An 11,978-nucleotide genomic window follows, 5' to 3' on the forward strand; every position below is an offset into this window, starting at 1 on the left:
AGCAGCACTCTAGGACTGGGGCGCCCCAAATCCAGGTCCTTCCTCAGAATCTTAGGGATCCTCAGCAAGGCTAGGATTCTTTTGTAGTGCTTCCCATCTCACCTTCCCCAGGACATTGTAAACCTTTTAAGGCATATGCTAATGAATTTCTTTGTAAATGCTAATAGCTTCAAGTACAGTGCTGAATATCACACAGAGATGCTTAAGAAAATAGCAGTGACAGAGTTTTGATTTTTTTTTGGTGGAATAGTAAAGACTTCAAATTGCTGGAGGAAATGGAATAGTGATTAATCTCAGACACTGTGCTAAGTGCTAGGAGCCCTGGTGGCATAGTGATTGCTTATTGGACTTCTAATAAGCACATGTATTCTGCAAGGTCAGCAGTTCAAAACCACCAGCCATTCTGTGGGGGAAAGGTACCCTGTTTCCCCAAAAATAAGACAGTGTCTTATATTAATTTTTGCTCCCAAAGATGCGCTAGGTCTTATTTTCAGGAGATGTCTTATTTTTCCACGAAGAAGAATAGAGCACACATTTATTGTTTATTGTTTTATTAAAAGAGACCCTGCACTTCCTGTCTGCTCCGGCTGCGCTGTGGCCAACCGTGAGCTGTGCAGTGACGCCCGCCGCTACAGTCAGAGTCCAGAGTTACAGTAGCTTTGGGGAGGCCTTATTTTCGGGGGATGTCTTATATTTCAGCGAGAGGCAAAACTGTAAGTGGGTCTTATTTTTGGGGGATGTCTTACTTTCGGGGAAACAGGGTAGGGCTTTCTACTTTTGTAAAATGTTTGTCTCAGAAAACCAAAGTGATGGTTCTACCCGGTCCCATAGGGTTGCTGTGAGCTGGCATTGACCTCATCACTGTGAGTTTGGGGGATTTAAGTGCTCTGCACAGAAATATTCATTACCAGGGCATTGGGACTACTGGGACTTGAGTCTAGACTTGACTCCAAAGGCCATGTGTGTCTCTCCATTTTGCAGATTTTTGTACTGTTTACATGGTAACATCTTAAAAGGGCCAGAAAATGCATGATCTCTTCAGCTTCCCCATCCTAACATTTTCAGTAAGAAACAGTAAGAAAGAGCTTTTTTTCCTTCCTCTGTGTTGCAACCCCCCACCCCAACCTCCCCACCTGCTGCAACATCTTGAAAACTGAAAGCTGAAACAGAAAAAGTATTGTTTGTGGTCTTGAACTTATTTATACCTACATTCTAATATCTTGTCAAAATTTCCCGAAACCCACACATGTATTGGAGTACATTTTTTGTTTTCTGATGCTCTTGTATTTAGAAAGCTTTTTGGAAATTAAATCTGATCTCATTACCTCATTTGGGCAATAGGAGCATGTTAAGAGAGCTAAAGAGTAGAGCTTAGACCTCCATTTATCTCAGAGCTGACCACATAAGTGCCTACGCACTTCGCTTCCTCCTTCCCATCCTCTGGGCATCTTCATCTCTCATTGGGTTTCCATTTCTAGCACTTTACCTATTTACCTCTCTCTGACCTGTCCCAGGACCAACTCTATCTCTGCATCTCTCCATCCCATCTCCTGCTCCTCTGCACTTTCACCTCCATCCATCTCTGTCTTGTTCTCCCTCCATCTCCGCCCCTATCTGTAGTCCCATTTCCATCTCTGGTTACAGTGTTATTAAAGCACATGTATTCTGCAAGTCCTCGGATTCAAATCCTCTCCAGACCCACTGAGGTCTTGCTTACATGTTGACCCAAATTCAGATGGCAGGTATATTGTACCCTTCCATTACAGGTATATTGTACCCCATTACCTCTGAGAATTCCCACAATGATAATACTCCATTTGCACCAAAAACAAGTCCGGGTATGTGTCTTCGCAGCTTCTGGGCTAAGACATGATGTCATTATGGGAGAAGGTTTGCTTCTGAAGCTGCTGTATTCTGGGATGCTAAAGTGTGCTTTCAGACAAAGAGAGACTGGGAAGAAAAGCCTTGTCTTTTCTGAAAATTAATAATAGTCAGCTGGGCTTCACAGAAGCACAAGGCACACCGTGGGTCTGATAACACAGCTTTCACCCCCAGAAAACGGTGGGTTTACAGTCACAGAGCAAACTTAAAGCCATACTTGGAATAAAAAACATCTCACTGGAAAATAATTCTAAAAAGAAGCAATCGACGTGTCTCATGGTGTTTCACATCTAGATCATCTTGGGAGCCACACATCTTCTTGCTTCTTGAGTATTAAATAATCCTGGCAGATGGGGAGCAAAGAAACATGCTCCCCCAAACACTGATCCGTAACTCCTGTCAGCTTCGAGAGGATCGAATCGCTTGTAGTTTGTTTGGCTAAGTTAGGTTGGGATTGGTGTTTGTGTTTGTTTGCTCCGTTTTGTCTGGTACATACTCAATGCATTTGGGCCCCAACTTCAGTGTGGTCTGACTTGAAACAACTGGGAATGGCTTCCAAGTCCATGACAAGGGTGGAAACTCAGCTCTGGCATGATGATGATCATGTCTCTGTCACCTACATCATGACTCCCCATTATAAGTAGTGTGCCCCTTTGGAATCATTGTAGAAAAGTTGAAAACTATCATTTAAAAGAGTTGAAACTCCTTATATTCCTAGATGATCGAGCATTTCCCCCTTACAATATTTTGCTGGCATCTATCAAGGAAGGTAGCAAAATGACAACAGTCAGAAATATTGGTAATCATGATACTGGATGAAAATCAGCTCATTCTTTTGTGCTGTGTAGTGTCCCAAGCTAGTTGTTGTTGTTGTGAGGTGCCATTGAGTTGGCTCCGAAGCACACCGACCCTATGTACAACGGACGAAATCCCGTCTGGTCCTGTGCCGTCCTCAGTTGTTCTTGTGTTTGAGCCAACTAGCTGAGTCTTGAACATAAGGAAGGAGGGTAGGGCTAAATGGGCTAGGAATCAAAATGGCTTCAACTTGCTCTGGAATGCAGTTTGTCAATATTTTACCGATTTCTACCATTGGAGAGCATCAAATGGGATGGTTTGAGTGTGTGTGTGTAAATTTAAGGAGGATGATAAAAACTACTTCATCCTAAATTCCCTGATATCTCTTGTTCCTGCCATTCCTTCTTATACATTTTTAATCAATTAAAAAATAAATATTTTCTGTCCGAGGCTAATTTCTAAGGCTCCTTATTTGCAAAGACTTTTTATGTGTGTTTGCTTTGAAAAAATCTTTAGAAACTGATCATTTAAAAAACAGCTTTAACAATATATTGTGTTGAGTTAAGAAGTGAAACAGTTGACCTTTCTCTTCCATGATTATTCAGTTTTGGGTGCATCTGGGGAGCTGTTCAGAAGTTGATGTGAGGAGGAAGTTTAGGTTTTGTTTATTTATTTGTTCTTAATAGAAACTTCCATTTGTTTTTGGCTGCTTGGCTGATTTGAAAATTAACAACCAGTTTACTTCTAATTAAGTGAAAGAACTAACCAATTTACTGATGGCTTTCTATTCTCTTGTATCAATTCTATAAATATTCTGACAGTTGTATGAAGAGCTAGGCTGAAAGAATAGCGCAATCTATTTTTTTAAAGGCTTCTCTTACAACAAGTGTCTTATTAAAATAGGAAATAATGTTAGGGTTTTCTGATGTGTGTGATTATCTCATTTTTAGGGCACAGATTTAATTTCTAAAATTTGAGGGGATAATTAGCTGTGATGTTTTAATGTGTGTTTTGTTTTCAAAGTGAGATAGTCATGCTTCTGCAAATAGGCAGCCGCTTGTGAAACAGAGATTGCTGATTTACTGTAATGTTAACTAACACAAGTTAGTGGGTTATGATAATTCCTTTGAGGAGGGTGAATTCATTTTTAGACATAAAACCTATAATGTTCATTTTCAGCAGATTTGCCTCTTCCTACTCTGGTGATGCTATTCATGAAAAGAAGTGGAGTTGTTTTTGTCTTAGCTTACTCAGTATTCTCCACCTTGAGTTTCAGAAGTGGGCTTTGTTTTGTTTTGTTTTAGCATTAGGTCTCTGATTCAGGCTAGCTTATTGATGAAATATATTCCTAAATTACAGCACTGTCATTTATTGAGCGCATTTACTGAGTACGTTATCAGATACCAGTAATTGTGCCCTTGAAAGTTTATCTTTTATGATATGTCAGTATAATCTCCAACATAGTCTAGACTTTGAATCAGAAACTTGGTGCTAATGACTACACTCCAGCTGGTACAAATAGTAAATATCAAAGCCACATGGAAATCCAAGGACTCGTAAGCTTGCGAACTAATCCGTGTGAGTGACCAGTTTTGTGCTCCATTTGTTCTTTCAGCAAGTATATTTTAATGATTTTCTACATGCTGGGTGTGTTAGGCAGGGTTCTCTAGAGAAAAAAAACCCAGGACCCTTATGATTGTATATATGGATAAGAGGATAGATTTATACAGCAAGAAGGAATATAACAGCTAATTAGTCCACAAAACAGTAGAGGGTTCAGTTCAATTCACTTACATGGAACAGTTAATGTACTGCAGCGGTTCTCAACCTATGGGTTGCGACCCCTTTGGGGGTTGAATGACCCTTTCACAGGAGTCACCCAATTCATAACAGTAGCAAAATTACAGTTGTGAAGCAGCAACGAAAATAATTTTATGGTTGGGGCTCACCGCAACATGAGGAACTGTATTAAAGAGTTGCGGCGTTAGGAAGGTTGAGAACCACTCATATACTGGAAGTCCTTCAACTCTCGTGGGCTGCCAGCTCCAAAGTCAAGGAAGCAGACAGCAGAGTCCTCCCTGGGGAAAGGCAAGGAGAGTCTGCCCACAGGCAGCAAACAACCTGGTGGGTCACCAACAGTCAATAGCTCAGGAGCTTAGTGAAGAAGGCCCAGATGGGATATTGAACACAAGCAATGCATGACAACAGGATCCACCAGCCTCAAGCTCAAACGATGTAAGCACCAGCAGCATGTCTATGCAGGTCTCAAAGGAGCCTCAAGCTCTAGCGACATGATCCATTGGTTGGCCTTGCCCAGTGGTAGTGTAGCTCACAGGTTGAAGCGGAGAACTAGCTACAGCAGCAGCACACACGCCCCAGCACACTGTGAACACCAGAGAGCAAGAGAGAGGAGGGAAGGCCTTGCAGAGCCTTTTTTTTCTTGGCCCTCCAAACAAACTGTGACCTGATTAATCTTACATGTTCCTATTTGCCAGATTGGCACAATAAACCTAATTATCACACTGGGCAATATTCTAGATGCTTAGACTGTAACAATGAACAAAATACAAATGCTCTCCCTGAGTTATGGAGTCTGCATCTCGGTGGTAGAGATTGGCAGTAACTTGTATCAGCTGACTGTGTAGAATAAGGTCACTGTGCATCATAATGGACTTAATGTTGTGAGTCTGGATTTAGAATGGAGTTGTAGAATGGAGTGGGCCCGGGCCAGAGGAAAGAGATACATTAGCTGATTATTGCAACCAGGCAAGCAGGAGAATGGCAAGTTGGACCATGGTTTAGCAGTGGAGACTGTGATAAGTGATTGAATTATGGATGGATTTAGAAAGTACCAGGAAGATTTGTTGATGGATTAGGTGCGGGGTGTGAGCAAATGAGAGACGTCAAGGACAACCTCCACTTTGTACTGGACCGATAACTTGCACAGTTCAGTCAGCTTCGTTTATATTGTATAGCAAAACAAGGTGTATGAAATATGAAAGTTGTTAAGAACAGCATTTTCTGAGCAGGTTTAAAGGCTGTCTGATGGCAGTTATTACCAAGGCTACCTTTGGGATGTTTATTCTCCATTGGATTACCTAATTAAGGAAGTGGGAATGGGTCTGTTTTCTGTCACAGGAAACAAAAGGGAACAGGGACTGTCTTCCCATCTTTGTCAAGTAGCAGTGGAAAAATAACCACAATAGTGCTTTCCTAAGGGGAGTAAAAGGAATACAGTTCGCCCATAAACTTTTTAAATAATGCCATCTGGTTTCTGCAGATATTTGGAATAGTGGAAAAAATTGTTAACCAAAGGGCAAAACACTTTAGACAGGAATAATTCTATTGGGCTACTAACTATGGTTCTAATAATTATTTAATTTATGTGATCCAAGGCAGTTTTGGCATTTTTAAGCATTCCATAGAGTGGGCTTCTGGCCAACTTTTGGTGTTGCTCTACATCTGCTGGTCAACCTCTTTTCCCTTTCCTCCTCCATCCTGTTGTTCAGCACTTTGCTTCCATCATGAGATAATGATCAGCATATGCGCAAACTCTAGACTGGTCCCCCGTGGGCTTATTCTTCATAGAGTTAGGTACAAACCAGGAGTGGTGCTCTGTCTGGTTCTAGAAGTGGTGAGTGCTTCTGTCTCAGAGGTTTTGAGGATGGCGACTTCTATCATATCTCCTTGCATTAAGGCCACTCTAAGCATTGCCCAGAGGGCTGCTTTGTGAGCCTCTGAGGTTGTGGGCGTGCCTCACTTCCAGCGACCCTGAGTGCTCAGCAACACCTGTATCTAGACTGGAGAGGATGGTTGCCTGTGGCAACTGCTTTCCGCCTATCCCTTCAGCTGTCTGGGCATCACTGGGCATCCAGAAATCACACATTTAGAACCCTCAGGTATGGGTTTAATGTCTTAAAGCTAAAATGCTATTGATTTTTGTGTTGAGAAATATTTTGGGAGCCCATATTCCAGAAATAATATGCATTCCGCAAAAAAAGATGGCTTGCCCAAGTGGTCTGCGACCCAGTAATGATGGCAAATGGGGACCAAATCAGGTGTTTTTGCCCTATCTTTGGTTAAAGAGTCAATCTTTAAGACTTCAAATCTCCTTTCTGAGTGTGTTGGTCTCCGGGGACTCCAGACTCTGTCGGGTGAGCATCTATCTGTGAGGGGATGACGTGCTAGCAAAGTTCCAGGTGAGCATGTATTCTTCCACCACATTACTCTTCTCAATCCATCAATCAAACCTGCTTACACCTTAGAGCAGCAGTTCTCAACCTGTGTGTTGCGACCCCTTTGGCACTTGAGCAACCCTTTCACAGGGGTCCCATCCTGCCTATCAGATATTTACATTATGATTCCTAACAGTAGCGAAATTACAGTGATGAAGTGGCAACGAAAATAATTTTATGGTTGGAGGGTCACCACAACATGAGGAACAGTATTCAAGGGTCAAGGCATTAGGAAGGTTGAGAATCACTGCCTTAGAGGATGTGCATGAAAGTACACTACTCATGCAAAATTGAAAAATGGGATAAATAGTATTGTTTCTGTGGGAGTTGCCGTGGGAGTTGAACTTGTATGAAAGTATAGGAGTGGAGTACACCCCTCAATCAGGTGATGGCTCCTGGGAGGTGTGGCTTTTTTCTGAGAGGCTGGGGAGACCTCTCCTCTCTCTCTGCTCCTTCATCTTGGTGCTTGCTAGGAATCGGTGCCTACCTCTAGGGGTGGCCCCATGTGATCTAACCAACCCCCAGAGCTGTTGGCACCATAACATGTTTCGATAGACCTTGATCCAAGTGACTTTTCACCTACCAGCCTGGGATCTTGCTTCCAGCGTCACCTTTTGCACCTTCAGCCTGTAGTATGTCAGTCTGAAGAGGTTCCCAACTAGCATCTAACCTTTGGACTTGAGTTGCACTGGGCATCCTGATGTCACTGGTTTTGTTTCTCTGGACAACTCAGCCCAATACAGGTGAATTGGAATCATTTTGGACTGAAGTGTCCCTAGGGACAACAGAATGAAACGCTTCCCATGTTGTGCCATGTTCACAGTTACTGCTTTGTTTGAGCCAACTGCTGCAGGCACTGTATCACTCCATCTCATTGAAGTTCTTTTTTGCCGACTCTCTATTTTTCTACGCATCATGATGTCCTTCTTAAGGTACTAGCCCATTGACTTTGATAATTAAAATTTTTTTGTAATTTCAGAAACTCTCTCTCTCTCTCTCTCTAATATATATATATTAGAGAGAGAGAGTTTTGTAAAATGGAACTGTGTTCATGGCTCTTTGTTTATTGCTGACATTTAGCTACCCACCTTCTTAATTTACCAATATCAGTTGGCCAAAAGGTAATAAAGATTTTTCTTCAGCTTCAAATAAGATCAGGTTTCCCTGAAAAGTGCACATACCCTTCAATAATGAAGGAATTTATTTGTTTGTTTACCATCTCCGAATCTCATCCCGGAGTGGGAGTGTGGCGAGGACACTGACAGTCAATTGTCACACTCCGGACAGTATTGCCAAGCAAATAATGAAATGGGCACACACACGTGTCAGTTGTTTTTAAGGTTGCTGCAATATAAAAAGTGGACATATTCTTCCTGATAGAGTATTTTTATTTGTCTGAGACTTTGGGTCATACTATGCGAGTTTGGCCAGATAAGTTTATCTTAACTCTGTGATGTATGGTGAAACCCGTTTTTGCACAGGGGAAGGAGGGTCCAACTGTCACATGCATATGATGCAATGGAGAATACCATGGCTTGGGTCAAGTGCCCCTTAGTCCTCAAAATAACATCCTTGCTCTTAAATATTCTAAAGAGAACTTGTGCAGCATATTTACCTAATGCAATACATCTTTTGATTTCTTCACTGCTGCTTCTATGAGCATTGATTGTGGCTGCAAGTAAGATAAAATCCTTGAGAACTTCAATCTTTTCTCTATTTATCATGATGTTACTTACCTATTGGTCCAGTTATGAGGATTCTGATCTTCCTCACATTGCTTGTAACCCATACTGCAAGCTATAATCTTTGATCTTCATCAACAAGTGTTTCAATTCCTCCTCACTTACAGGAAGTAAGTTTGTGTCACCTGCCTTCCTCCGATCCTTGTCACAAACCTTCCTCCAATCCTGATGCCACACTCTTCTTCAGAGAGTCCAGCTTCTCTGATGATTTTCCCAGTATAAAGATTGATCAAGTATGGTGAGAGGCTACAACCTTGATGCACACCTTTCCTGATTTTTAAACCATGCAGTGGTCCCTTGTTCTGTTCACACAACTTCCTCTTAATCCACAGTCAAATGCCTTTGACTAGTCAATAAAGCACAAGCAAACATCTTTCTGTTATTCTCTGCTTTGAGCCAAGATCTGTCTGATATCAGCAATGATAGCCCTTGTTCCAGGTCCTCTTCTGTATTGAGCCTGAACTTCTGGCACTTACCCTTCAATGTACTGCTGCAACCATTATTGGATGATCTTAAACTACATTTTATTTGCATGCAAAATCAACGATATCATTCCATTGTTTGAGCATTCTATTCAGTTGTTTTTCCTTAAATGGGTACAAATATGGATCTTTTCCAGACAATTGGCCAAATAGCTGTCTTCCAAATGCCCTGGCATAGATGAATGAATGCTTCCAGTGCTTCTTCAGCTTTCTGGAACATTTCAAGTGGTATTCCATCAACCTCTGGAGCCTTGTTTTTGGCTAACGCATTCAGTTCAGTTTGAATTTCTTCCTTTAGCACCATTTGTTCTTGCTCATAGGCTACCTCCTGAAATGGTGCAATGTCGACTAGTTCTTTTTTGTAAAGTGACTGTGTGTCCTTTCCATCGCTTCTTGATACTTCCTGCATCATTCAATATTTTGCCCACAGAATCTTTCAAGATTGCAATTTGAGGCTGGAATTTTTTTTTTCTGAGCATGTTATTCCCTTTGGTTTTTAATTCTAGGTGCTTGTGCATTTCATTATAATATTTGGCTTTGTCTTCTTGAGCTGCCCTTTGAAAGTTTCTATGCAGCTCCTTGACTTCATCTTTCTTCCATCTGCTTTTGCTACCCTGTGATTCAGAGCAAGTTTCGGAGTCTCTTCTGACGGCCACTTTGATCTTGTCTTTGTAAGGACCTTTGGCTCTCTTCATGAATGATGGTCTTGATGGCCTCCCACAGTTCATCAGGTCTTCCGTCTTTGCTGTTGAATGCATCAGATTTGTTCCTGAGATGTTCTCAAAATTCAGGTGGGAGAGACTCAAGGTCGTCTTTTAGCTCTTGTGGGCTTGTTTTAATTTTCTTCAGCTTTATTTTGAATTTACATATGAGCAATTGCTTATCTGTTCCACAGTCAGCTCCTATTCTGATTTTAGCAGCTGATATTGAGCTTCTCCATGTGTCTTCCCACAGATGTAGTCCATTTGCTGTCTGTGTGTGCCATTAGAAGTCCATGGATGTAGCTGCCTTTTGTGTTGTTGAAAAAAGGTATTTGTCTTGAACAACTCGTTGAATTTGTCAATTCTATCACATGATCTCCAGCTTCATTTCTATCACCAAGTCCATACTACCCAACTATGAATCCTTGTTTCCAACGTTTGCATTCCAATTGCCAATAATTATTAATGCATCTGGATTTCATGTTTGATCAATTTCTGATTGTCATTGTTGGTAAAATTCTTCAGTTTTTTCATCACTAGCTTTTGTGTGCAGTGCATCCATTTGAATAATAGTTGTGTTGATTGGATTTCCTTGGAGGTGGATAAATACAACCCTGTCACAAACAGCGTTGTACTCAGTGATGGATTTAGCTAGATCCTTTCTGACAATGAATGCTATACCATTACGCTTGATTGTGTTTCTCCCAGCACAGTAAATCATACAATTTTCTGATTCAAAATAACTAATACCAGTCCATTTTAGCTCTCTAATCCCTGGGATATTGATCTTCATCTGTTCCATTTTGTTTTTGACCACTTCTAATTTTCATCAATTCATATTTTCTTGAATTTATAGTATACATAAAAGGAACTTAAAGGAGAAAGATTGAATATGGAAAACCTGTTATTTTTGAACATGTACGTCACAGCATGAGAAAAAATTGCTCAGCTGCTCATAAAGAGAAAAAATTATTTACAATGAGACTTATACCACATAGAAGCCGTAGTCCTTGCCATCATAAGAGAGATAGAAATGCTCCATTCCAGTGGGTATGAGAAAAAAGGTCACATTTCATTAAAAATTGGGTGATTCGATATCTCTAAATAGAAGAGTGGGGATTCTAGCACCTGACCTTTAACATGATTCAGTGAGAATCGCAAACTATGGAGCTTGAACCAAGGTAAAAGTGGAAACATTTATGATTCTGTAAAAATTATGTAGACCCCTATCCTCCGTTACTCATTTAAGTAGCCTCCTTATTCTTATTGTGTTCAGTGCAATTAAGTTGGATGAACCCAGTACTTACTGTTGTGGCTATCATGAAAAAAAACAACACAAAAACCCCCATGAAGTTAACACGTGTTCTTCCACATTGGCCATGAATTAGCATTGCTGGATCTGCTCTCTTGGGCTTATGACGAGAGAGGACGCTTGCTGGCCAATCCCAGCGGGTGAAACAGAACATCCCAAGCTCACCCACAGGAAGATGAAGTCTGCACTTGAGCTATGCCGACAGTGCCCCCACAGCAAGTCCCTGAGTTAGCGGGGCTAGAGGGTACCTTGATGAGAACTCCCATGGCAGCGTTGCACCTCGTTAAGCCCCAGCAGTGCATTAGGCTCCGCGTGAAGCTGCCTGGGTGCTCATGCTTCTTCTGAGTGTCGCGTCAAGCCTTCGCTTTCTGGTTGCTCATGCCCCTTTCCCTTCCTCCAGCCTGCATCATGCCACCCTTTCAAAGTTAATTTCTAAAAAGAACCTGGTATGCTTGCCAATGGAAGCATCACATCTTCTGAGGGTTCTGAATAACAAGTTGTCTTTTATTGTGGATTGTTTTTCTTCTTATTGTGGTCAAAGGGGATTGCCCATCATATTCAAAACAAGAATTTAAGATGGTTCTTCAATAAACTTTACTCACTGCTGAGGTGAGAGAGGGAGAGGTGATAGAAAAGGAGAGGAGACAGAGAGAGGTGGATCTAGAAAGAAGCTTTTTCAGCATTTATTTCTTTTTAACTTTTACAGCGGAAACCCCCAATGGTGGTAGAGGACCTCTTTGAAGACATGAAGGATGGGGTCAAGCTGCTGGCTCTCCTGGAGGTCCTGTCTGGGCAGAAACTAGTAAGATCCCCCACCCCACCCCACCCCC

At 41.6% G+C, this 11,978-nt stretch overlaps 1 protein-coding gene across 1 annotated transcript in view; it reads left to right on the forward strand.

The window, feature by feature from the left end:
• Window positions 1–11,978, forward strand: part of LOC115871020 (nesprin-1-like) — a 196,492-nt gene that overhangs the window by 85,177 nt on the left and 99,337 nt on the right. Inside the window, exon 3 of the mRNA XM_045294562.1 lies at window positions 11,855–11,950. Coding sequence (XP_045150497.1) covers window positions 11,855–11,950 — 96 coding nt within the window. The remainder of the gene's footprint in view (window positions 1–11,854; window positions 11,951–11,978) is intronic.

Source organism: Echinops telfairi, unplaced genomic scaffold (genome assembly GCF_000313985.2).
Source record: "Echinops telfairi isolate 266 unplaced genomic scaffold, ASM31398v2 ScPeMD7_3533;HRSCAF=4204_0, whole genome shotgun sequence".
NCBI classification, from domain to species: Eukaryota; Metazoa; Chordata; class Mammalia; order Afrosoricida; family Tenrecidae; genus Echinops; species Echinops telfairi.